Raw genomic sequence first — 26,849 nt, 5'->3', positions numbered from 1 at the left:
CGTAACAATTCGTACGGTGAATTAACCAATTTGACAACTCTATCCCACAATGCCTGTTTCCAGGTCTTATTTCACACAACTGACGAGAATTATGTTTCTATACGGTCAAAACGTACAAAGAACTGCATGTGTTTAGGGCTGACGCGTTTCTATCTTTCACTTTTGTCCGTCCAGCGTCCGGGTCGGCGGACAAGACCCTGATGATATGGAACCTGGCCTCCAAGGCCCGGGCCTTCCGCTACGCCGGCCACCAGGAGGCCGTCACGGGGGTGCAGTTCTCTCCGTCCGGCACGCTGGTGGCGTCCTGCTCCAAGGACAGAACCGTCCGCCTGTGGACCCCCACCATGTGAGGCGTCGTTCGGCTGCAGGGGGGCAGGAACCGGCGTCGTGGGGGTGTTTAAACGGGTTTCCTGTGATGTTGTCCGACAGGAAAGGAGAGTCGACCGTGTTCAAGGCGCACACCGCCGCCGTGCGCAGCGTGGCCTTCTCCCCCGACGGCCTGAGGCTGGTGACGGCGTCGGACGACAAGTCGGTCAAAGTGTGGAGCGTTCACCGCCAGAGCTTCATCCACTCGCTCAACCAGCACAACAACTGGGTCCGCTGCGCCAGGTATCCGCGGCAACGCCCATCCTTACCCGTCATAGGGAAGTCAATCTGCGTCAAGTGATTGGATTTCTAGAACTGAATATTAATGAAATGGAATTATGTATCTGAATGTTTTTCAGCATTAAAATATTCAATGTTAGCTGCATGTCATCCCCATTGTCTCTCTACCCCCTTCCTGTCTGCAACTTGAATAAAGGGCCACTAGAGCCACGAAAAATCTTTAAAAAAAATAAAAATAAAAAAAAATTCAACGTTAAAATATTTTACTGCAAAAAATGTTACCTCAACATCCGGGAACCCAAGGAAAAGCAATCGATTCTAGATTCAAGATCGGCAGCGTGCTTCGAGCAAAAGGAGCGAACACGAGTCGCCCCAGTTCAACTTCGGCTTAACGTCGGCTACCATGGTGACCAGATTTTAGCCGTGTCCAACAATAACAGGGCTTCGGTGTGTTTTAACTCTCCTTTATGCCGTCCATCTGGTTGGTGTCTGTAAAATTCAGTAATTGACAGCTGACATTTGTACATTAACGGTACATCATGCTCCCAATCTTGAATCTAGAATCGATTGCTCTTCCTTGGGTTCCCTGATGTTGAGGTTGAATTTTTTGAGGTTGAATTTTTGGAGATTACATTTTTTGCAGTATAATTTTGTAATGATGAAGCTTTTAAAATTTAAATTATTTGAGATTGAATTTTTTGAGGTTGAATTTTTTGCGCTTAAATTTTTTGAGTTTGAATTATTTGCGGTGGATTTTTTTTATTTTTATTTTTTTTAATTTATTTTAATTTTTTTCGGTTGAATATTTTAACATTGAAAAACATTCCAATACATAATTTCATTGGATAAATATTCAGTGCTAGAAATTCAATCACTTTTTTCTTTCAAAATCCAATGGCACAGATTTACTTCCATACATTCACACATGCCGCTGCTCTCTGGAAGCAACAGGGAGTCATCCCGGACTGAAAAGAAGTCCGCGTTGTTCATTTCATACTGGTTTCGTATTTGTAGGGGGGGCACATAAATAAAAAAAAGAGTCGTAGTCAGATGCTGTCAATCAGCAGCACGTGGTCAACTGATCATCATGGTGTGAAATCAGAGGTTTTATTGCAGGTGTGTAACACAAATGCAGGAAGGAAAGATATCAGCGCTGATCTTAAAGAAGCGATTGTTGATGCTCCGAAAGTTTAGAACTCGGAGGTGTTACCTTTTTGAGTCATGTCCCGCCTTCTGCTCCAGGTTTTCTCCGGATGGGAGGATCATCGCTTCCTGTGGGGACGACCGGGCCGTCCGTCTGTGGGACGCCTCCACCAAGGCCTGCATCAACTGCTTCACCGACTATGGAGCGTAAGTCCCGCCACAGATCGGTGCTGCAGCGGCGTCGGTGTCGCCGGGTGTGGATCTGCCCCGACGGGTCGATGCCCTGTAAGCCTGTGTTGAAAAGATCAATTTTCCAATTCTAAATCGATTCTCATATTCACTCATCATCTCATCTTCTCCCGCTTATCCGTTCCCGGGTCGCGGGGGCAGCAGCCTCAGCAGGGATGCCCAGACTTCCCTCACCCCAGACACCTCCTCCAGCTCTTCCGGGGGGAGTCCGAGGCGTTCCCAGGCCAGCCGAGAGACATAGTCTCTCCAGCGTGTCCTGGGTCTTCCCCGGGGTCTCCTCCCGGTGGGACATGCCTGGAACACCTCCCTAGGGAGGCGTCCAGGAGGCATCCGGTACAGATGCCCAAGCCACCTCAGCTGACTCCTCTCAATGTGGAGGAGTAGCGGCTCGACTCCGAGCTCCTCCCGGGTGACCGAACTCCTCACCCTATCTCTAAGGGAGCGTCCAGCCACCCTGCGGAGGAAACTCATCTCGGCCGCTTGTATCCGCGATCTTGTCCTTTCGGTCACTACCCAAAGTTCATGACCATAGGTGAGGGTAGGGGCGTAGATTGACCGGTAAATCGAGAGCTTCGCCTTTCGACTCAGCTCCCTCTTTACCACGACGGTCCAGTACATCGACCGCATTACTGCGGACGCTGCACCGATCCGCCTGTCAATCTCACGCTCCATTGTTCCCTCACTCGTGAACAAGATCCCGAGATACTTGAACTCCTCCACCTGAGGCAGGACTTCTCCACCCACCCGGAGAAGGCATGCCACCCTTTTCCGGTCGAGAACCATGGCCTCGGTCTTGGAGGTGCTGATTCTCATCCCTGCCGCGTCGCACTCGGCCGCAAACCGCCCCAGCACATGCTGGAGGTCCCGGTCTGATGAAGCCAACAGGACAACATCATCTGCAAAAAGCAGAGATGAAATCCTGAGGTTCCCAAACCGGATCCCCTCCGGCCCCTGGCTGCGCCTAGAAATCCTGTCCATAAAAATTATGAACAGGACCGGTGACAAAGGGCAGCCCTGCCGGAGTCCAACATGCACCGGGAACAAGTCTGACTTACTGCCGGCAATGCGAACCAGACTCCTGCTTCGATCATACAGAGACCGGACAGCCCTTAGTAGAGGGCCCCGGACTCCATACTCACTCAGCACCCCCCACAGAATGGCACGAGGGACACGGTCAAATGCCTTTTCCAGATCCACAAAACACATGTAGACTGGTTGGGCAAATTCCCATGAACCCTCGAGCACCCTGCGGAGGGTATAGAGCTGGTCCAGTGTTCCACGACCGGGACGAAAACCGCATTGTTCCTCCTGAATCCGAGGTTCGACTATCGGCCGTAATCTCCTCTCCAGTACCCTGGGGTAGACTTTCCCCGGGAGGCTGAGAAGTGTGATCCCCCTGTAGTTGGAACACACTCTCCGGTCCCCCTTTTTGAACAGAGGGACCACCACCCCGGTTTGCCACCCCAGCGGTACTGTCCCCTTCCTCCATGCAATGTCGCACAGGCGTGTCAGCCAAGACAGCCCTACGACATCCAGAGACTTGAGGTACTCAGGGCGAATCTCATCCACCCCCGGTGCCCGGCCACCGAGGAGCTTACGAACCACCTCGGTGACCTCGGCTTGGGTGATGGATGAGCACGCCTCCGAGCCCCAACCCTCTGCTTCCTCAGTGGAAGGCATGTCAGTCGGGTTAAGGAGATCCTCAAAGTATTCCTTCCACCGTCCGACAATGTCCCCAGTCGAGGTCAACAGCTCCCCACCAGCACCATAAATGGTGCCGGCAGAGTACTGCTTCCCCCTTCTGAGGCGCCGAACGGTCCTCCAGAATTTCCTCGAGGCCGACCGAAAGTCCTCCTCCATGGCCTCCCCGAACTCCTCCCAGACCCGAGTTTTTGCCTCCAAGACTGCCCGAGCCGCGGCCCGCTTGGCCTGCCGGTACCCATCTACTGCGTCAGGAGTCCCACCGGCCAACATAGCCCGGTAGGACTCCTTCTTCAGTCTGACGGCATCCTGTACTTCCGGTGTCCACCACCGGGTTCTAGGATTGCCGCCACGACAGGCACCGGAGACCTTGCGTCCACAGCTTCGAGCCGCCGCGTTGACAATGGAGGCAGAGAACATGGTCCACTCGGACTCGATGTCCCCCGCCTCCCCCGGGATCCGAGAGAAGCTCTCCCGGAGGTGGGAGTTGAAGATGTCCCTGACAGAGGGCTCAGCCAGACGTTCCCAACAGACCCTCACAATCCGTTTGGGTCTGCCCGGTCTGTCCAACCTCCTCCTCCGCCAGCGCATCCAACTCACCACCAGGTGGTGATCAGTTGACAGCTCAGCCCCTCTCTTCACCCGAGTGTCCAAGACATGCGGCCGAAGGTCAGATGAAACGACAACAAAGTCGATCATTGACCTCCGGCCTAGGGTGTCCTGGTGCCATGTGCACCAATGGACACCCTTATGCCTGAACATGGTGTTCGTGATGGACAAACTGTGACTCGCACAGAAGTCCAACAACAAAACACCGCTCGGGTTCAGATCGGGGAGGCCGTTCCTCCCAATCACGCCTCTCCAGGTATCACTGTCATTGCCCACGTGAGCGTTGAAGTCCCCCAGTAGAACAATGGAGTCCCCAGTTGGAGCACTATCAAGTACTCCTCCCAGGGACTCCAAGAAGGCTGGGTACTCCGCACTGCTGTTCGGCCCGTAGGCACAAACAACAGTGAGAGACCTATCCCCGACCCGAAGGCGCAGGGAAGCGACCCTCTCGTTCACCGGGGTGAACTCCAACACATGGCGGCTGAGCTGGGGGGCTATAACCAAGCCCACACCAGCCCGCCGCCTCTCACCCTGGGCAACTCCAGAGTAGTGGAGGGTCCAGCCCCCTTCAAGGAGCTGGGTTCCAGAGCCCAAGCTATGTGTGGAGGTGAGCCCGACTATCTCTAGCCGGTATCTCTCAACCTCACGCACAAGCTCCGGCTCCTTCCCCCCCAGCGAGGTGACATTCCATGTCCCCACTGTGAGGGTTGATGTCCAGGGATTGGGTCGTCGAGGCACCCCGCCACGACTGCTACCCAGCCCACAATGCACCGGCCTGCCATGGTCCTTCCTGCGGGTGGTGGGCCTACTGGAAGGCGGACCCGCGTCGCCGTTTCGGGCTGAGCCCGGCCGGGTCCCACGGGCAAAGACCCGGCCACCAGGCGCTCGCCTACGAGCCCCGACCCCAGGCCTGGCTCCAGGGCGGGGCCCCGGTGACGCCGATCCGGGCGACGTAACGGTCCTTGGTTTATTTGTCATCATGTAAGGCTTGTGAACCGCTCTTAGTCTGGCCCGTCACCCCGGACCTGTTTGCCATGGGAGTCCCTACCAGGGGCGAAAGTGCCCCCGACAACATAGCTCCTAGGATCACTCGGGCACACAAACCCCTCCACCACAGTAAGGTGGCGGTTCAAGGAGGGGGATTCTCATATTAATTCCTAAAAATCAAAAAGATCGATTTTTTTTTTTTTTTTTTTTCCCCCCTTTCCCCCCTCATCATTACATTACAACTTTTGGAATTTTTTTGTTTTTGCCCAAAAAAGGAATGTTTTGTTAGACACGAGAATAACTAGTGCCATGTTTTTGCCTTTAAATATCTTTAAAGGTATGAAAACATTAAAGTGTTCAGTTATAATTGCATAAATTGTCTATATTTCTTTGCTTTATATACCGTCTTGGGGTTACATTTGCATAAAATGTTAAAAACCAAATTCTCATAAATGGGAAAAAATCAAACCGATTTCATCCGTCTCTGTTTGCTGCCCTGGATCTGTTTGATAATTTTTACCCACACAATGTTTCTGAAAGCAGTTCTATCAGCATTCTGGGAGGTGATTGGTCCTTACAGCATCATTAGCTGCCTATACTTGCTGTTGAATCTCAATATAATACTAGTATTAATATGTTGCAGAACTACAGTCATATAATACATGCAACAGCTGAAAAAACAGTTTTAATACACTAACCTTGATCAAATCAAATCCTGATAATCGATTCTGAATCTTAAGAATTGGAATGGAATCGATTCTTGCCATTTTAACCCATCCCCAGCCCTAATGCTCCCGACTCCTCCAACGAGCGTTCTTGTGTTTCAGCTCCTCCACGTTTGTGGACTTCAACTCCAGCGGCACCTGCATCGCCACGTCTGGGGCTGACAGCTCGCTGAAGATCTGGGATCTCCGGACCAACAAGCTCCTGCAGCACTATCAAGGTGCAGAAACTGAAAATGAATTCACCCATGAGGCTTTGCAGCTTGTTGGTTTTGAGAGGCTCACATTTGTAACGTTCAGTCCACAGCGCGGGCATCAACAGTTTCTCCTTCCACCCGTCCAACAACTACCTGATCAGCGGCTCCAGCGACGGCACCGTGAAGATCCTGGACCTGCTGGAGGGACGGCTGCTCTACACGCTGCACGGACACAAGGTGGCGCCGCCGCTCCGTCGTCGTGGCGATGTTCTGGGGATCAGTCCTCCGCCGTGGTTGTTTTAGTCCACTTAACAACTTGCGCTTTTTATTATTTTACCTCTTTTCTTATCATTATTTCATTTTATTTGTTATTTAAGCGTACTCTTAAATTAAATACTCATGATTTTGGAAAACCGCACAAAGTTATGGATAAGCCCTGAATGAAATTAAATTTTGTGAATAAAGTCGAAATTTCGAGAATAAAGTTGGAATACTTTTCGACTTTTTTCTCGAAATTGTACTTCAACATTATTCTCGACATTTCGATTTTTTTTTCTCGACATTTCGACTTTTTTCTCGAAATGCATAATGAAAAAAAATCTTCCTCCTCTAAAATATTATTTAAATTTTTTCTCCTGCCTATCCCTAATACTCTTCGGGTTTGTACGTTTTGACCGTATAGAAACGTAATTCTCGTCAGTTGTGTGAAATAAGACCTGGAAACAGGCATTGTGTTATAGAATGTCAAATTGGTTTAATTCACCGTACAAATTGTTACAGATTACTTTTGTAATACTGTATTTGACCCGGTATTTGTACGTTTTGACCGTATAGAAACGTAATTCTTGCCATTGTAAGAATAAGATGTGTACCTGCTGTACTCTACTGCCCTTACTTTTTAACAACCTGTGCTTTTTTATTATTTCACCTCTTTTCTTATCATTTTATTTGTCATTTACTGTTTAATTGTGTCTTGCCGTTTTTAATGTTGATGTAAAGCACTTTGAATTACCTTGTGTTGAATTGTGCTATACAGATGAACCTGCCTTGCCTAACGTTTCTCTGGTGTGGTTTTCAGGCTGCTGTGATGACCGTGGTCTTCTCTCGGGTCGGAGACGCGTTCGCCTCTGGAGGAGCCGACAGTCAGGTTTGGACAAACGCCCCCCCACGTTAAACAGGTTCTGCAGACTGATCGCGTCTCAGATTAGGGCTGCAGCTATCGAATATTTGTTGATTGATTATTCTATCAAATATTCCATCGATTAATCAGATAAAACTTACTTTTGCTTTATTAAATCCCAATTATAAATATACAAAAGAAAACAAGACAGATTACTTGATTAAAAACAACCAATTTGTTTCTTTTATGAGAATAATTGACATTTATTTACATATTATGCAAACTAGAAGCAACAGAAGCAACATGTTTCAACAGAAATGATTGGCTGTGGACCGGGACTCGGAACAAGAGTCTTACACCATTTGGACCGGGGCCTTTTTTATTATTTTTATATATTTTTTTATACATTCTTAATTCGAAATAATCCCACACCTTCGACATGTTCTGTCTCTTCCTCTTATTATTTTTGCTTTGCTGCTTTTTCTCATTGTTGTCGTCACTGTTGTCAGCTAAACTGTTCACACACGTTACGAAAAGCGTCTTCTTCCGCTTTATAAGGGACACATGCCTGTTAGCACGTTGTGTCAATTAAAAAGAACCGTGCCAAACGTGAAGTTTACATTTATTTTTTTATTTAAACGGCGCTTCGAGGCCAAGGAAAATCCTCAGCATTTTTTATAATCGAGTTACTCGAGGAATTATTGCAGCCCTACTCCAGACGTCCAAATTATTTTCTCCTCTGATAAACAGACTTGTGTCCTATTTACACATCTCAGTAATTTGTGGGTTTGAAGCCTAGAAAGGTCTCTTAACGTCGCATCAGCTGCTCATCAGCAGGAGATGATTGACGATTGCATCCTCTCTTGCTGCGGCCGTCGTTAGCTTTCTGTATTTTCTATTCTTTCCGTTTGCGCCTGGGGATCGATTCAAATGTCAAGAATTGATTCGATTCCGATTCTTAAGATTCAGAATCGATTATCATGATTCGATTCGATCCGATTCAATATTGATTTGGCTTAGTGTTATTTAAAATGTTTTTTGAGCTGTTGCCTGAATTATATGACTGTACACAATAATTGTTGTGAAATAACTAAGAAATAAATAACTCAAACAGGCCTTTCAATATCCATTTAAAGTGCAAAAAAGAAAGAAATTGCAACAGTTCATGCAGTAAACAAATCATTTTAGCTGATCTAATTTATTCTGTCACCACGCACACATATTGCCATGAAGCACCTGGCATTTTTCAGAAGTGTCATGACAAACTGTGTGTCCGACTACTGGGATTAAAGTTCACCTGGCGAAAATGATGAAAAAATAAAAAAATAAAAAAAAAATCGCTCTTTAGACATAAGAATCGATTTTTAGGAATTAATGAGAATCGATTTAGAATCGGAAAATCGATTTTTTTCAACACAGGCCTATGGCCTTGACCTCTGAAGTTTCCTTTTGGGAAAACTGAACAGGATATAATTAAACTCTATTTATTCCGGCACAGCTTGGCCTCAGGCTGTCAGAGCTCCCTCGTCAGGTTCAGTCTCGTCCCCAACAGCTTCGGGCTGAAGACGATAAGAGGACAGCTTTATGTGGATCATACCTATTTGAAGGAAAAGGATGCAACCCTTTAGCGTCACTGTCGCCCTGTTTCCTGTGTAGAAGCAGAAGAAATGTGTCCATCAGGACTCCAACTGCTGGTTTCTGTCCTCCAGGTGCTGCTGTGGAGGACGAACTTTGACAGACGGGCGTATCGGGACGTCCTGCAGCAGCACAGCCAGAGGTCCAGCCCCGATCCTGCACCCCACCTGTCTGACATCCACCCCAGGGTTCCCCACCTTCACCACCCGCAGCCGTCCTCCATCCAGGTCCCTCCTCTCTCCCTTCACTCCATCAATAAACACACAATCAGATATAAAGCTTTTCTCTAAACCCTCCTCTGATGCAGGAACCTCCCTGCTTTCCTTTAGCTTCTCCTCCATCACCACACGGGTCCGTCATGTTTGTGAGACCCCTAAAACCGCTCCCGCTGCATTCTCCCCTTTCTTCCTTTTGATTTTTGGGAGACAAAAGTCACTCCAGCCAATAAAAGGACAGATGCGATGCCTACTTTACGTTTTTTGAAAGTTGCGGGTCACTGACTTCAGCAGATCAGATTGATCTGAGTTTAGTGCACTTCTGTTTACCGTATTTTACGGACTATAAGTCGCTCCGGAGTACAAGTCGCACCAGACATAAAATGCATAATAAAGACATATGCATAATAAAATGCATAATAAAAACATATATATTATTCGCACTGGAGTATAAGTCGCATTTTGGGGGAAATTTATTTTATAAAATCCAACACCAAGAACAGACATGTCATCTCGAAAGGCAATTTAAAATAAAGATAGAATAGAGGCAACAACAGGCTGAATAATTGTAAGGTTTGCTTCCGTTACATGACACAACGGTATGTTAACATAATATATTAATAGTTATTCAGATAACTATAGCATAAATAACATACTAAGAAGTTTAGCAAACCATCCGTGTCTCTCCAAATAACTAAAATCCAATGAAACTTTGTCCTCGGTCTCACTTTTAAACAACTCTGCTAACTCTGGAGGTAGAAGATGCAGCTTCCTCTTCTACGTCGTTTACATCAGACTCATCGTCAGTTGCAGTTCGCCCTCTTGAGGTTTAGTGTGAAAATAACATGTGAAATTATAAAGCGGTAATAATGTGTTAATAATTTCACACATAAGTCACTCCTATAAGTCGCAACCTCGGCCAAACCATTAAAAAAGAAACGCGATTTATAGTCCAGAAAATACAGTATTTGCATCAGAGCTGATTCCCAGCGGGGGGTCCTCCAATTCCCATCCCATCGTAGCCGTTTAGGTCAGTTGTCTCAGTTAATAAGGGAGAAACAGACACAGACAGATGTTTATAATCTGTCTGTTAATGTGGGCAGAGATGCAGAGATGATTCACACAAGCAAACAGCTTCATGCGGTTGTTTTGACCTCACTTCCAGGTACAGAACAGCTCTTTCTTGTTTTTATAAACATCAATAATGACTTCACTAATGTTGACTATCCTCGTGGTTTCTGGGTAACTCCAACCTGAACTCCAGTTATCAGTAATCATGGCCATCACCGATGGTTGTCAGGGTCGTTTCACGTCAGCCGAGGTGATAATCTGAGAGCAGAGCGTTGGAAGAAAAGCTTGAGAAGCTCCTACACGGCAGAGCAGGACGGTTTCATGTGTCCGGCAGAACGTGTCCCTGTATTTACCGTCCTCTCCATCGCAGATCGGTCCGACGCTGGCGGACACCCGCTCCACCGACCCGCACGTCATGGAGTTGGGCCACCCAGTTTACAACAGCAAGGTAAGCTGCTGCTAGGGCTGGGGATCGATTCAAATGTCAAGAATCGATTCGATTCCGATTCTTAAGATTCAGAATCGATTATCAAGATTCGATTCGATTCCGATATTGATTTGGGTTAGTGTTATTAAACTGTTTTTTGAGCTGTTGCATGAATTATATGACTGTAGTTATGCAAAATATGAATACTAGTATTATATTGAGATTAAACAGCAAGTATTGGCAGCTAATGATGCTGTAAGGACCAATCAGCTCCCAGAATGCTGATAGAACTGCTTTCAGAAACATCATGTGGGTCAGAATTATCAAACAGATCCAGGGAGGAAACAGAGACGAATGAAATCGGTTTGATTTTTTTTTCCCACATTCCGTTTTTATTTGTTCCATTTTCGGTCTATTTTGGTTTTTAATTTTTGAGCATTTGGTTCTTAGCATTTTTTTGCAAATGTAACCCCAAGACAGTATATAAAGTAATGAAATATAGACAATTTATGCAATTATAACCTAACACTTTAATGTTTTCATACCTTTAAACATGTGTAAAGGCAAAAACATGGCACCAGTTATTCTCGTGTCCAACAAAACATTCCTGTTTTAGGAATTAATATGAGAATCCCCGGATGGAACCGGTCTGTTCACGTCGCAAAGTTCATCTATACATTATAGCTATATATATATATATATATATATATATATATATAATATATTATTTTTTTTATTTTATTCTTTATTTCATGCAGTAAAATAAAAACAAAACAGTTCAATTTAATTACAACAAATCTCTTTCCTTGAATGAAAGGGAACAAGAAGAAGACTAAGCTTATTTTATCTGTCCCTTTTTCCTAAGAAATCAAATTTCAATTAATGTAATAAAAAAAAACAAATTACGCAATTAAAAAAAAAAACACTTTCCAATAAAACAAAACAAACCAACAAAACCAAAACTACAACAAAGTTATAAAATAACACAAAATAGCTGTCGTCAAACACAGATATTCGTATCCTTTTTTTGATTCGAAGAAAACAAATATGACAATGGTGCTAAAAAGAGAGAGAGAAAAAAAGAAAACCCACCTAACTTAACAATTATCATGATATTTCTTCATCAAACTGGCTTTTATTATTCTTTTAAATGTATATGCTGCACAATTGATTTAAATGTCAGCAATAAAAATTTTACTCAATAAACCCAATACAGTAAAACACTGAAACAACATCAGTAAAAAGTAAAGAAGTGCTCATGGGTTTTAAAAACCCCTTTTTATCAAGTTGGACTCAAAGTTTATGTCCAAGAAAAAGATGGCACAGTCTTTTTTTTTTTTTTTTATGTATTTATTAATTTATTTTCCTGTTTACTTTTAGTTCTGCGATAATTGAAGTTAAAAGTTTATAATCCAAGTATAAATCCTGGTGTGGCTGCTGAAGTTCAGCCGTGTAAACGAGAGCGCTGTACTCTCACATCACCACAAGGGGGCGATGCAGACCAACGTCCAGCTTTACCAACCCAAAGAACCTCAAGCATCACTTTGGGCTTCTTGAGTTTACTCTTAAAATGTTTCTTAGACATTGTTTGTCTGAAAATATGATGTTTCTGTTCCTGTTTCTGTGGACACACAGACACAGAAGCTGAAACAGATGAACTGTCATTCAGGAGGCTTCTGTATATTTCTTTACAAAAAGAGAGACAGAAGTCAGAATTTCTTTTGTTGTTGTTTCTTCTTCTTTGGATCACTTTTCAGTCACAAACACAAATCTACGTGTCTCGTTCTCTCTGTGTTGAACTCCTGGATGTGCCTTGGTCTTAATCAGCCTACTCTAGATGTTGCTCCTAGAGGACGGCTGGAAACGAGAGTTTAATGTTGTACATTTAAACAGGTTTTAGGAAAACAAGCCTTTTTTTTAATCAGGTCTGAGCTTGACGTGTCTTTGGACTCATTTTACCTCGATGTCTCTGGGACTAAAGCGTCTCCAGTTATGGACAGTTGGTCTCATCCTGGACACAAAGCCATGAGTTGTGTCTCTTTTTGTGACTCAGATGTTAATTCTAAGAGGTTTTTGTTGCTGAATGTATATAAAAGAAAATCAATCAAAAAAAACAAACAACTCTTATTCTGTGAATAGCTGCGTTTAAGCACTTGTTCCTAAAAAAGTTTCATTTATTGTAAATGACAAAATTGTAAGTCAAATGAAATGATTTAGGTTTCTTGAAGTGTTAATTTTAATGGTTAATGACTGGTTTACTTTTGTTTTGGTCCACATTTTCCTTTAAACACCAGAACCTGAAACAACTAGAGAACATGAACCTCTTCCTTCTGAAAAAACTGTGTCGTGGACCCGAGATCACGCGTTTCTTTGTCCTTTTTACGCTGGTAAATGTGAGTTTAAGGATTTTTCTTCCAACGTGAGTCCCTGAGCTGCAGAACTGAGGGACTCTCGTGAAACGACAGCCTTCATCGTCCTCTCGGGGATGAAAACATCACGTGTGACAGAAACGTTCCTCACCGCTGCACCAGGATGAGACATGAAGCAATACGACGGGATTTAGACTCCCGCTTGAGGGGTTTTAGGCCTTAAGGAGGCTCCAGGGTGGACGGGCAGTTTCACGACAAACCTGCCCCATTTCTTCATTTTAAACGAGGTTTGCAACTGAAAGTACAACGACTACGTTTACATGCAGTCAAAATCCGGGTTAAAGTCAATATTCCGGTTACTGAAACATTGGGAATAATCTGTTTCCATGCGTGGGCAAACAGGGTTATCCCTGTTTACATGGTAATTAATCATTTGGGATATCTGGATCAAACCAGCGACGCACGGAGAACAACATGACGCAATTCCCATCATTTCCGCTTCTTCTTCCTGTATCCAAATTCAAAACAACAACAATAACAGCAGTGCGGTGGATAATGAACAGCCCAGTAGAAGTCGTTTTGTTTCTTGACCCTGTAGTACGGCTTTTACAGCGTCTTCCAGCGGAGCTTGATCTGGTCTGGCGTTCGTACAAATCCTGCTTCGCTCAACTTTTCTCTCTCCTTTTTGTAAATCTCGCTATCCCGGTACTTTCTCCCATCTACAAAGGCCAAAATGTTCATGGCGTATACATGACCAAATATTCGGGTGAAAAGGAGTAACCCAGGGGTCATTTTCGGGTTTTTAAGAAACGGAATGTGAACAAATTCTGGTTATTCAAAGGGGTTATTGGAGTTTACATGGCCGTGCGCAACCGGGTTATTGCTAAATTACCGGTTAGAAAAGGGTTATTGGGGGCACGGTGGCGCAGCTGGTAGTGCAGCGGTCTCACAGCAAGAAGATCCTGGGTTCGATTCCCGCCGGGGGACGCTGTGGGTGCTGAAGTGCGTGTTAGTTCCCCCATGACTTCAGTGCCCACACCCTGGGTGGGGTTGGCGAAAGGATCTTTCTGTGTGGAGTTTGTATGTTCTCCCCGTGTTCCCCTGGGTAGCTAATGTGAGCTAAAAAAAAACATGCACACAGTCCTGGGCTATACATGCCCCCTCTGGCCAACCGGGGCGCCAGATCCGGCCGGAATAACGTGATCCTTCCACGCGCTACGTTCGGCCGGAGAAACCCCACCCTGTCTGGTGAAAAGATGCGGCCTGCTCACTCCTCAGGTTAAGGAGGAGACCTGAGCTCAGTGCAGGGCCCTCCCGGGGTTGGTAGAGGATGGCAATGCCCAGGACTGTCAGTAGGTAGGAGCACGGGGTGGTAAAAATGGGGAAAAAAAACCGGGATAAAAATATTTAAAAAAAAAAAAAAAAAAAAGAAAAGGGTTATTGACTGGATGTAAATGTAGTCATTGACTACGTTTATCGGGATTTCCCCATCAAAAGGAAGATTAATTTGTTTTCTGCGCATGTTCTTTTCGCAAGGAATCTTGCTCTTTTGAGTCCAGGAAATACTTTTTTTTTTTTTTTTTAAACCTTGTCTGCACACATATTAATGATTGATACAATGACTGTAGAAACCAAAGGTGTATATATATGTGCATTATTACTATATTTAATATATATATACATATATATGCATACACATACATAAATATACACATAAATATACCCAGTGATTTTTTTTTAATTTTTTTTTGGGGGGTGACGACATCCACTGCCAGTCCAGGAAATACTTGGCGAAAAACATGGCGAAACGCAAGACCAGGAGGAGACTAATCACTTCATAAATGTAATGAAAGATATGAATATTTTGGCATTTGTAGACGTTAGAAAGCACCGGGATAGCGAGATTTACAAAAAGGTGAGCGAAAAGTTGAGCGAAGCAGGATTTGTACGAACACCAGACCAGATCAAGCGCCGCTGGAAGACGCTGAAAAAGGCGAACTACAAGAAACAAAACGACTTCTACTGGGCTGTTCATTATCCGCCGTGCTGCTGTTATTGTTGTTGTTTTGGATTTGGATACAGGAAGAAGAAGAAGCAGAAATTACGGGAATTGCGTCATAACGTTCTCCGTGCCTCGCTGGTTTTATCCAGATATCCCAAATGATTAATCACCATGTATACAGGGATAACCCTGTTTGCTCACGCATGGAAACAGATTATTCCGAATGTTTCAGGAACCGAAATATTGACCTTAACCCGAATTTTGACTGCATGTACACGTAGTCAATGTTTGTTTGACGGCTGTGTCTCACATTCAATTCAATTTTATTTTATTTATATAGCGTCTAATACAACAGATATTGTCTCTAGACGCTTTCCAGAGGCAAAGAACATGAACATAAACCTCCGAGCAATTATTACATAAACAATGGCAGGTAAAAACTCCCCTAGTGGAAGAAAAGCCTTAAGCCAAACAGTGGCAAGGAAAATGTTTGTTCTGGGGCGAAGTTAGAGAATATTGGAGGGAGATAAAAGCGTGCTCGTGTCCGAACCCCGGCGACCCGGCTCGCCTCGTGCTGCCCTACTTCTGCCGGGCCACTTGCTCTCCGCCATTGTGGCAGCAGAGCCGTGAATGGAGCCGGCCGAGTGGAAGTCATCTGCAGTGAGGAAGGCCAGATCTGATGAGTGCGCTGGGTCGGAGACTGCAGCACGTTTTAACATTTCATGGCTAAGTTTGACTATCCGGAATTAACATTGCAGATATCTACAACTGCATTTCGACTATAGTCGTAATTACATCGTGAATAGTCAGAATTGTCATTCAAGATATCTACAACGTCATTTTGACTAGTCAAAACTCTAATTCAAGATATCTGTAATTACATTTTGACTAGGCAGAATGGACGTTAAAGATATCTCCAATTTGAGATATCTGTAATTAAAATTAATTTCAAGATATCTATAACTTGATTACAGATATCTACAATTAAATTATAACTATCTGTAATTCCAGTTTGAGATATCTACAACTTTGTTCTGACTAGTCAAAACTTAATTTAAGATATCTAAAAACGGACGATGTAGATATCTTGAATTGAGGGAAATTAAAGATATCTTGAACTGGAATTAGGACTAGATATCTAAATTGTAGATTGTAGATATCTGAAACTGGAATTACAGCTAGTCGTAATTCAGTTGCAGATATCCGTAATTCACACGAGGATATCTGCAACTGAATTGTAGATATCTGTAATTAAAAACCCCATAAACATGAATGGCAAGAGTTACGTCATTTGTCCCGGGCAGAATGACGTGGTGGATATCTGAAATGACAATTGTGGATAGGAAGAATGTAATCGTAAATATCCGCAATTCAATTCTTCCTAGTCAAAAAGAGCATTTCAGATATCTACAACACATCTCCAGTAGGGGTGTAACAATATATCGTGCCACGAAATTTTGCGATACAAAAACGTCACGATACGTTTCGTGGAGGTGACAAACTGTACCGCGATATTGGGTTATTAATATGAATATATTGTGTTGACTAGTAACGCACACACTTTTCATAGTTTATTTATTTACTTTTATTTATTTATTTAATTTTAGTTGTTAAATTTCTGGAAAAGAAAAAAGTCAAGTCATACATGAGAGAAACTATTCAGTTTGTGGCAAAATATTTGTACTTGTATGAAACTGAAGATGCATAATGCAAACCTGACATTTACTTTTAGTTCAGTTTGTGGAAAATGGTTGGCCTGGCTTGCTCTTTAAAAGTTAAACAGTTATAAAGCATTACAAACTGTAACAATAGGGCAAACGCACAGCATTGTTTTGTATTTTGTGTCTTTCAAATAAAAGACAATTTTTTTCCAGTCATATGTTCCTCATTCAAGGTTGTTAAAAAAATACTGCTATAATATCGTGTATTGTACCGTATCGTGAGATTAATGTATCGTTGCACCCCTAATATCTAGTCTAGCTGTTATATATTAAAACTGCTTGCCATACACGCGACCCCCCTCCACCCGGCGTCCGCTCGGCTGTGCAGGTCCTGCCACCTCCGAGTGTCGTCTCCTGAGTTGAGGAGACCCCTGAGGGACCAGGAGAGGATCGTGGGTGGGGAGGGCTTGCAGGGATCGTGGGTGGGGGGGCCTGCAGAGGATCGTGGGTGGGGGGGACCTGCATAGGATCGTGGGTGGGGGGGCCTGCAGAGGATCGTGGGTGGGGGGGCCTGCAGAGGATCGTGGGTGGGGGGGCCTGCAGAGTCCACGTGCTCCTGGGCCCCCCAGGGACCCTGACCAGGACGGAGCCGCTCTAATAATAGAGCTGCAGCTCGCTGCACCTCCGTGGCGGCGGCGGCCATCAGCTCTTATAAAAATAGCAGGAAGGTGCTGCTTCCCTGCGCGCATAACGCATCTAATTTTAGTAATTTACTTAACTGTGATAAATAAACGGCACCTCTGACTGCAGGGGTTTTTGTTTGCATGCATATCGTTGTTTTTGTTGTTGTTTCTGGCACCAAAACCTGCTTTCACTGAGTCATAGTGTCATCTCCGGGGTTTAGATGTAGCTGTGTAGAATAAGCGAGAGATGGGGAGGGTGGTATATGAATGGAGGTGGTTGGGAGGTTGTGGGGGGGGGGCATGAATCAGCGCGTGATGCCTGCCAGGGTCATTCATGCCTCCCTCGCTCGCTCGCTCGGGAGCAGGGAGTTCCCAGCGCCGCTTCTCCTGTCAGCCCACATCAGCTGATTCCCATCACCGAGAAACCTCCTATTTCCTCTCCTCCGCCACCCCTGCGGCGGAGAAGAGGAGATAAGGGACCAGAGATCCTGGCCGACAAATGGCCAGAGAGTGAAAGTGAAAGGGGGGCTGGGAAATGCAAAAGGCCCGAGGTGCGAATGCGGCGATGAGATGGGGATGTTCCTGCTAGCCATCTGCGACCGTTGTGTCCTTAAAGAGGACGTGATGTTGGTTCAGGCCCCGGCAGTTAACGCCTCGCAGCTCCTCTTTGCATGTGTGACCCCCCCACCCCCCTTGTCTGAACGGCGGCGTCCATCTGATGCATGTATTAACATGCACTGCGTTCAGGAGCAGCCGGTGGCTGAACACTAGGGATGGGAATTGAAAACCGGTTCTTGTTGAGAACCGGTTCCCAGTGTTTCAATTCCTTGGAATAGAGGGTCTGCATTGACGTCACTTCCCCACTGGACCAGCCCCCTTACTCGCACTGAGTGGCAAAACATCAGCAAAAACAGCTGCAACTAGTGGAGAAGACGGGATAACAGACGATTATCGGCTTAAATTAAAGGCAGTTGGACTTGACAGTGACCCGTACAGTTACCCCAAGAACCAGTATTATATTAATATTTGGCCACAAATCCAGTTTCCTCATATTTATATGAACTTAATTTCTACGGCGGGGAAATACACGAAGCAAAGCTTGAAGGCATACAAAAGTCTTGACGCTTGGTCCGACTTCAAGGCAGGATTTGTTGGCGAAATTAAAGTGATGAGGACACCGAACTTTATGATTTGACCGTTTAACGTTAGCTACCCAAAAATCCAACATTACCTGATACAAAATGGGAACCGCAAATCCACGTTTCGGTGCCTGGAATTCAGTTGTTTCTGCGAATTGCAGCGATCCATTTTTTCTCTCTTAAGCTTATTTTCAGCTTTTGCATGAATTATGACTGTAGTTATGTAGTTGAGGGTCAGAATTATCAAACAGATCCAGGGCAGCAAACAGAGATAGGGCCGTATGAAAGTCTTTTTCGGGTTTTTAATTTTTGAGAATTTGGAATTTTAGCATTTTATGCAAATGTAACCCCAAGGCAGTATATAAAGTAATGAAATATAGCCAATTTATGCAATTATAACTGAAAACTTGTATGTTTTCATACCTTTAAACATATTTATAGCAAAAAACATTGTGTCCAAGAAAACGTAAACACAACAATACCAAAAGTTGTAATGTAATGGTGAAAAAATCTTTAGATCTTTAGACATATGAATCGAATTGATTTTTAGGATTTAATATGAGAATCGATTTAGAATTGGGAAATCGATTTTTTTCAACACAGGCCTAGCGTGACCCCCCCCCCCCCCCCCCCCCTCGTCTGAGAGCATCTAATGAGTGTATTTACCTGCTCTGCGTTCAGGAGCAGCTGGGGCCTGTACTACGAAGCAAGTTCAACATATCCAGGATATCTTTTCCTTATCCAGATTCACTAAGCGGGACAATTGCAATCACGCTAAGCGGTCACACGACGGCGGTTATCAACTCGGTATATCAACCCAGGTTTCTCCAATCTGGATATGAGCGCGTGCACATAAAAGGGGCAGTGTTTTCAGCGCAGGACCAATCGCAAGCATGGAGAAGTCCGCTGTCAGAGCCGCTTATTTCAGTAGCGAAGAGCAAACAATAATTTTACGGAAATATGATGAGTATAGGCATATAATACAGGCAAAAGGCAACACAGTTGCAGCTGCAAAATGCAGGAAAGACAGCTGGCAAAAGATCGCTGACTGTATAAATGCGTAAATTCATAGGGATATAAACATATATTTGAATATTCTGGGAATCTTAATCTTAAACTGTAAACCATGATCAGCAATATTAAAATAATAAAAGGCTTGCAATATTTCAGTTGATTTGTAATGAATCCAGAATGTATGACATTTTTTTTGTTTTTGTGTTTGCATTACAGAAAATCACAATATTCTAATTTTCTGAGACAGTCTGTATATATTGGTTCTATAACTATTGTTGACTGATAACTTGTGCTGATGCTGTACCAAAGAATTGGGTTTTTTTATTTATTTTATTTAATTTTTTATTTTTTCAGGAGGGGGGTGTTTAGTATTTTAAAGTGACTTCTCAGAATGTTCGAGGGACGAAATTGAAAATCCCTTTTTTGCTATCCCCTTACAAATGCATCTTCTTTTTCATTTCTTCTTGATTTATTTATTTAATTGGTATTAGTTTTGGATTGACTGTACATCGGATTTTGGGTGATGATTTGTTTTATTTATTCATTGATTGATTTATTTTTTATTTTCTCCTCCACCTCTTTTTTCTTTTTTTCCGGATCGTTCATACAGGTACTCATCAGGGAAAGCAAAGGGGTTTTGGTGGTCCCTGAATACGCGTTCTCTTCGGAGGGATCCTCTCACGATCCGCGCACCAAGCTCCACTAGATTCTCTTCGAAAGGGCATGTCATTTTCCAAGAGAGCTGATTGGTCAGTGGGCGGTGCTTTTACACCCGGCGATCTGTATCTCGAACATAACCTGCTCCGGAGCAGGTTAGCGGTTCAGCATAAGTTACCATGGCGATGTGCCCCGCTAAGAAGTGAACCACCGTCGTAGTACTGAAAACCCAGGGTTAAACCTGAAGTTACCTCGCTAACCCCAAATCCCGCTTCGTAGTACAGGCCCCTGGTGGCTGAACACGACACACCGGACGTGTTTGAGCCATGGCACAGTTATACAGTAACACTAACGGACCCCCCCCCCCCAGCTACCCCCCCCCCCCCCCCCTTCCCTCTCCAGCTTCCTGTGCAGAGGAAGTTCAGGATATCAGATGGCCGGCAGGTTCGGGTGGCAGGTTTAAGTGCTGCACACAAGAGCGTGAGGAGGCGGCGGAAACGAGTTAAAGATAGTAACAGCTTTTTGATGGGGGGGTTGGTGGGGGGGCTTTCATGCCGGGACATGGACTCCCAGAGGCTGCATGACACCCTGCACCGACTCCAGCCCGCACAAACCCCCGGATCCAAGCCGGATCCAGCCAGCAGCTCCTCCTCGCTGCGTTTTCCTGGATCCTCGGAGACGCCACAGATTTACGCTCGTATTTACGCTCGCATTTACTCTCGTATTTACTCTCACCTCCAGGTGACGTCTGGTAGAGACACATTTATTATGTTTATATCACATTTATAATCTTCTGTGTAATCGTGACTTCAAACCCAAACTGGCTCCGTGCAGGAACCAAATCCTGCATCCGACACATCTCCTGCACACTGAACAGCAGTTTACCTCAAGATGGGGCAGCCTTGTACACTTGCAGCCTTTCAGCTTTGCAACCTTGCAGACTTGCAGCCTTGTTACCTTGCAGACTTGCAGACTTGCCGCCTTGTTACCTTGCAGCCTTGTAGCCTTGCAACCTTGCAACCTTGCAGCCTTGTAGCTTTGTAGCCTTGCAACCTTGCAGCCGTGCAGCCGTGCAGCCCTGCGACTCACCGTGGTGACTCCAGGCTGCCGGGAGCCTGCAGTCAGGTGTGCAAAAAAACTCATCAAAAATACAAGATCGGGGCAAACCTTGTGACTTATTCAGAAGGATTCTCTCTTCAGGTTCCCATCCATCCTGCCTGCAGACGTGTTTATGCAAGCTCCCGCTCAAGTTGTTGTCTTCTACTCCAGAAAAGTTTCTTGTGAAGTCATGAACCACTTTAGCAAAGTTTTTCGTGGCAACATGTGGTCAAGCTAGCAGAAAGATGCAGGCGAGTTCATGAGTGAAGCATATTTAACGCTCAGAGGCAACTCGGTGAGAAGAGAAGAACAGAAACAAATAACAACATATAACTTATATAACATTCGGAATGATAAAAGGGCGCAGACGTGTTCAGTTAAAGTATCTACTACTACTACTGTCATTTAGCAGACGCTTTTATCCAAAGCGACTATCTAAGCGTGAATAAATGAAGCTGTTTTGATTAAAAGCGTTTGAGGAGAAGCAAAGTCCTTCATGTCGTTTTAAAGGAAGCAGTTTAACGTCTGACTCCAGCAGAGGACGGCATCATGACGGAAAGCCGTTTAGCTGGTTTGGTTTGACCTCTGGGTGCCGCCCAGCGGCCCCAGCAGATGCTGCAGGTCTCATATTATACGGGCCCTGACCGTTCAGAGATTAATGAACGAGAAGCCGAGCCTCAACTTCAACTTTCGGTTTTAACAGAAGCTAGTGCGACCATGTAAGTTTGCGGGTTCCCGTTCCGGTCCTGGAGGTTTCAGACCAGGGCTGGGGATCGATTCAAATGTCAAGAATCAATTCGATTCCGATTCTTACGATTCCGAATCCGAAATTATCACGATTTGATTCGATTCGATCCAAAACTGTTTTTTGAGCTGTGGCATGACTGTAGTTCTGCAACATATTAATACTAGTATTATATTGAGAGTCAACAGCAAGTATTGGCAGCTAATGATGCTGTAAGGACCAATCAGCTCCCAGAATGCTGATACAACTGCTTTCAGAAACATCGTGGGGCAGAATTACCAAACAGATCCAGGGAGGAAACAGAGACGTATGAAATCGCTTTTGTTTTTTCCCACATTCCGTTTTTAATTTTTTCCATTTTCGGCTTTTTAGGTTTTTAATTTTTGAGAATTTGGTTTTTATTTTTTATACAAATGTAACCCCAAGACAAATGTAACCCCAAGACAGTATATAAAGTAATGAAATATAGACAATTTATGCAATTATAACTGAAAACTTTAATGTTTTCATACCTTTAAACATATTTAAAGGCAAAAATATGGCACCAGTTATTCTTGTGTCCAACAAAACATTCCTTTTTTGGGCATAAACAAAAAAAAAATACCAAAAGTTGTAATGTAATGATGAAAAAAATCGATCTTTAGACATATGAATCGATTTTTACGAACTAATATGAGAATCGATTTAGAATCGGAAAATCAATTTTTTTTTTTTTTCAACACAGGCCTATTTCCGACGTTTCCTTGCTTCAACACTCCTAAGAACGCTGTTCTCTTCTCTGAATGAACACGCAAGACAAAGGTGAGAGGAAGGACACGGGTTGGGGATACCTTCCTTTCTTGTGAAGGTCACCCTCGTGGACAGAATCAGGCCGATGAACTCCATCCCGCCTTTCTAAAAGCACTCGCGGGGAACAAATGTCCAGCGCGACCTTCCACCGAGCACGCACCCTCTCCAGGGCCCAGATTGAGACCTTGGGAGCCTCTGGTGGGGATGTGAGGTCATGGCCGAGGCCTAAAAATAGGTGGCCGGGTCTGTTTACAGGTGTCACCGGGACACCTGGAGGGTGAGCGGTGTCTCGTGTCGTCCTCTGGTCTGAAGCCAGCGTGAGAGATGAGAACAGACCCCGGATGGGAAGTGGGACAGACGTGGGATTGGATTACGTTTTTCTGGGAGATCCAGGATGTAGGTGGAGGGAAAGCAGACGAGTAAATCGATTATAGCCACCTGATTGGTTGTGGAAGCGGTGGCAGCACAGCGCTCGGTTGATGTGCTGTAAGATGTTTCATGTGAAACGTTAAGACTAAGAGTGAATCATCCGACTGCGTCCACCGGTGTCTCTCTTCCCCCACTAGGCTCCACTCGGTGGCCTTCTATGGCTGAGAGAGCTGGAGTGGAAATAACAGGCTACCTTAGCGTCTGGCGGGGCTCGCTGATGCTATTTTCTGTCTCGGAGGAGGTGGGGAGGATGTGGCCTGGTGAACTGCGGAGGCGGATCAGACGCCTCGTGGCTCTGCTGCCGGCTGCCTTTATTTCCGTAGATCTCGTCTCGGTTTTTGCAGAGAAAAACAAGGCGTTGATTTCTTTTTGTTTTGAATAGTTTTCTAATTATTGTCTGTTTTTCCGCCCATTGAGAGGCAGCTAACCTGCTTGGCCTTGACTGATGAGGGCAAAGGTCAGCTAAGGTGCCGATAACCTCCCCAGACTGATTCCTGGTGACTGTGAAGGGAGGATTTCCTGGGAGAGGGCTAACGGGTGACCTGTGAAAGCTGTGGTGATTCAGGTCCAGGTTAAACCCCCCCCCCCCTCGCTGTTTTAAGCTCGGTGTCATTTATCTCTCTGTTCCCTGGAGGGTGATGAGGCTTCACCTTCACTTCCCTTTTATCCTCTTTTTCCATTTTGCAGTCACTTGGCAGGAAGGATCAATGAAACTATAGTAATCTCTGCCTGCCATACTTTTGCATATCTTTGTTTTATTTTGACTGAAAATTAAAGAGAAGAAAGTCAACGATCCCCCCCCCCCCGATGACAGATCGTTTCAGGCATTTTCATCACAAAAGGTTTTTCCAACGATAAAGACGAGTCTGTTTGGGCTCTCTGTGGAAGTGGAGACAAACAAAGTCGTCCACTCAGATTGATGGAGATAACAACCTTCCAAGCTCTCTTTTCTGTTGTTGTTTTGTCTTGTTTTATTAGAGTTAATTTTGTCCATGGCTTTACAATTTAATTTGCTGATTCTTTTCGTCGGAAAAGAATATTTAGGCTTTTAAATACCTGACACGTTTCAGCGATTACATCCGCTTTCATCAGAGTCACAAGATGGTTTAAATTTTAAGTTGTTTTCGTCTTATTTTGGGTCTAATCAACCCTCCAAAACATTTTCCAGCATGTAGGTCAGTTCGCTCACCGTGTTTCTCTTCATGAAACAAGTGAGGACTAGGATGCTCCGTGTTCTCTGTGTCTTCGGTTGAGGATCTTGATTATATCTGTTTGATCCACTCACTTTTTCTTAGTGCCAACAACTGAGATTACGATCATTACACACAACGACTTTCATTATAGTTAAAGAGCACGAGTGACTTTTCTTTTTTTTTTTTTGTTGCACAATTAACATTTTTGTATGTTTTTGTCGAGGTTTAGACGTGAGGTTTCTGGTTAAAGACGCTTAAGTCTTGTGTAGAGACCGTGATCCCGGCATGCGAGAAACGGAAAGGTTAGCTTAGGCTGTTAGCGTTATCTGAAGCTTGCATTGTCTTACAATGGGGCTATTAGCAATTAGCGGTGGGATTGTTCTGAATGGGGAATGAGTTTCCCACAGGTACTTTGCAGTTCTTTTGGTATTAGCCTAAGTGCGAAAGCTGATTAGCAGCCAATTGTGTGAGAATGCGGCTCAGCCCAGTCTTTCTCACGGACTACCATCTGTTTTGGCAAACCTCCTACATTCAGAGCGATTCTCACGTTTGTGTTGATGTTTTCAGGTTTTTTTGACTTTCCTTTGACGCTCCACGGTTTCTCGAATAATGGTGAATATTTAGAGCCTCGTTCAGTTTGTGCAAATGTTCGCCGTTGCCCCTCTTTCATCTCTCTCTTTAGCTGTCCTGTAATCTCCAGGTTTTCTTTCTTGGAGGCAAAAGGATATGAGTCACGGTTAGATATGTGAGGAGATTACAAGGGAGATTACCGTCCCGTTGTCCTACATACAGCAGTCGCCCTCACCCTGCATGTGGCAACACTTACCGAAGACAAACCCTGATCCAATTTAAATTCAGCTTCCGTTCAAATAATTGGAATTACTAAAATTGAAAAGACAAAAAAAAAAAAGCAGCATGGTAGAGTGCACAAAACAACTCTCTGGGGACACGTCTGGGACACAAACACACAACCGTAATGGAAACAAAAGCAGGTAGTGTTTGTTTAGGCCTTTCCTGGTACATCCTGTCTGCCCTGGCACCCACGCACCACTTTACGGTTAGTATTAACCGGCGGTCCGGCACCACAATCAACGTGTTGAATGGCGAGTGTTGCAATTGGCTGCTTGCTGTCAGACCTTTGTTGACACTTGGAAAAAAAGTTGTACATTAATGAACACTGACATAAAAATGAAAGAATGGACATAGTGTGCTATTACTGTCATTTAAAAAATAACCCTGTCATGATAGGAAATGTCCCAGGAACTCTTTAACCACACTGAAACACTGAAAGCGTCACGGCTGCCATTCATTGTCTATGAAAACGTGCGGCGGGAGCGGCGGGAGCGGCGGGGACGGCGCGTCAATTTGAAGTTGAAAATCTGAACTTTATGCAAATGAGCAGCGGCGATGTCGAGGCGGCGTCCAATCACAGACCGGGATTCCCGAAGCGATAACCCTCAATGCAGATTGTACTTTCATGTACACACAAACATACACTGATTCACTTGCGTACAGGAGCAGAGCTGTGCACTAACAAACTTATTTTATCAGGAATTAATATATTTCATCCAGCAAAATGACATTTTTGCTGATTTGACTGCCATTTTTACCTGAACTGATCACGTGAAACACGTATCTGATGGGTGAGGAACTGGATGGTCCCAACGATTTTATTTGCTACATTGATCCAATGAAAAATAATTAAAAACCGTGCTTATTAATCACAAAACACAGGTTTAACATCATGACCAAATCCGCTCCCACCCTGTGTCAGTGATCAGCGCAGACAGACTGCAGCTTCGCCTGAATTATGGTTCCGCGTTAAATCGATGGCGTAGGGTCGCGGTGGGGTGTGCGTCGCCGCGTACCCTACGCCGTCGGTTCTGCGTTGGTGTGACGCGGAACCATAAATCAGCCTAGGTGGATTTATGGTTCACCGGGAGCAAGGGCTCTGGCGGTTGATGTTGATCCGCGGACCAAACTTGTTAAGGAGCATCAAACTCACTCTTATATACGCGGAAATAACGCTAAAATATAAAGAAGGCGTTCAAAAGTATGATAGATCTGAAGTAAAACAGCCACTCTCGGGTATTCGGACAACTGAGCTAGACGAAGTTAATTGGTCAGGTGTCCACTTCCTCGTTACAAACCTACCAATATAAAATGATCTCAGTGCAAGTGCAGGTGGCCGTAATTGGGATAGAAACCCGAAAATAAATCTGTAAGAGATGGAACAAGCCCTAAAGCTAAAACCTGATGGAAAATCTGTTCACAGTGCAGATCAATAATGTCCCCAAATACACTGCGACGGGAAACCTGAGACCTTTCCAAGCCTAATAAATGGAATATGCTTCAGTGGCCTGTACAACCTTTACAGGAAGTAACAGA

General features: G+C 44.7%; 1 protein-coding gene across 1 annotated transcript in view; it reads left to right on the top strand.

The window, feature by feature from the left end:
- Positions 1-26,849, top strand: part of poc1b (POC1 centriolar protein B) — a 72,997-nt gene that overhangs the window by 4,519 nt on the left and 41,629 nt on the right. Inside the window, exons 3-10 of the mRNA XM_061720917.1 lie at positions 175-346; positions 430-609; positions 1,849-1,956; positions 6,123-6,238; positions 6,318-6,451; positions 7,293-7,361; positions 9,044-9,196; positions 10,626-10,703. Coding sequence (XP_061576901.1) covers positions 175-346; positions 430-609; positions 1,849-1,956; positions 6,123-6,238; positions 6,318-6,451; positions 7,293-7,361; positions 9,044-9,196; positions 10,626-10,703 — 1,010 coding nt within the window. The remainder of the gene's footprint in view (positions 1-174; positions 347-429; positions 610-1,848; positions 1,957-6,122; positions 6,239-6,317; positions 6,452-7,292; positions 7,362-9,043; positions 9,197-10,625; positions 10,704-26,849) is intronic.

The sequence above is a fragment of the Cololabis saira genome, chromosome 5 (assembly GCF_033807715.1).
Source record: "Cololabis saira isolate AMF1-May2022 chromosome 5, fColSai1.1, whole genome shotgun sequence".
Lineage (NCBI taxonomy): Eukaryota > Metazoa > Chordata > Actinopteri > Beloniformes > Belonidae > Cololabis > Cololabis saira.
This window is presented reverse-complemented; position numbering and strand designations above follow the sequence as displayed.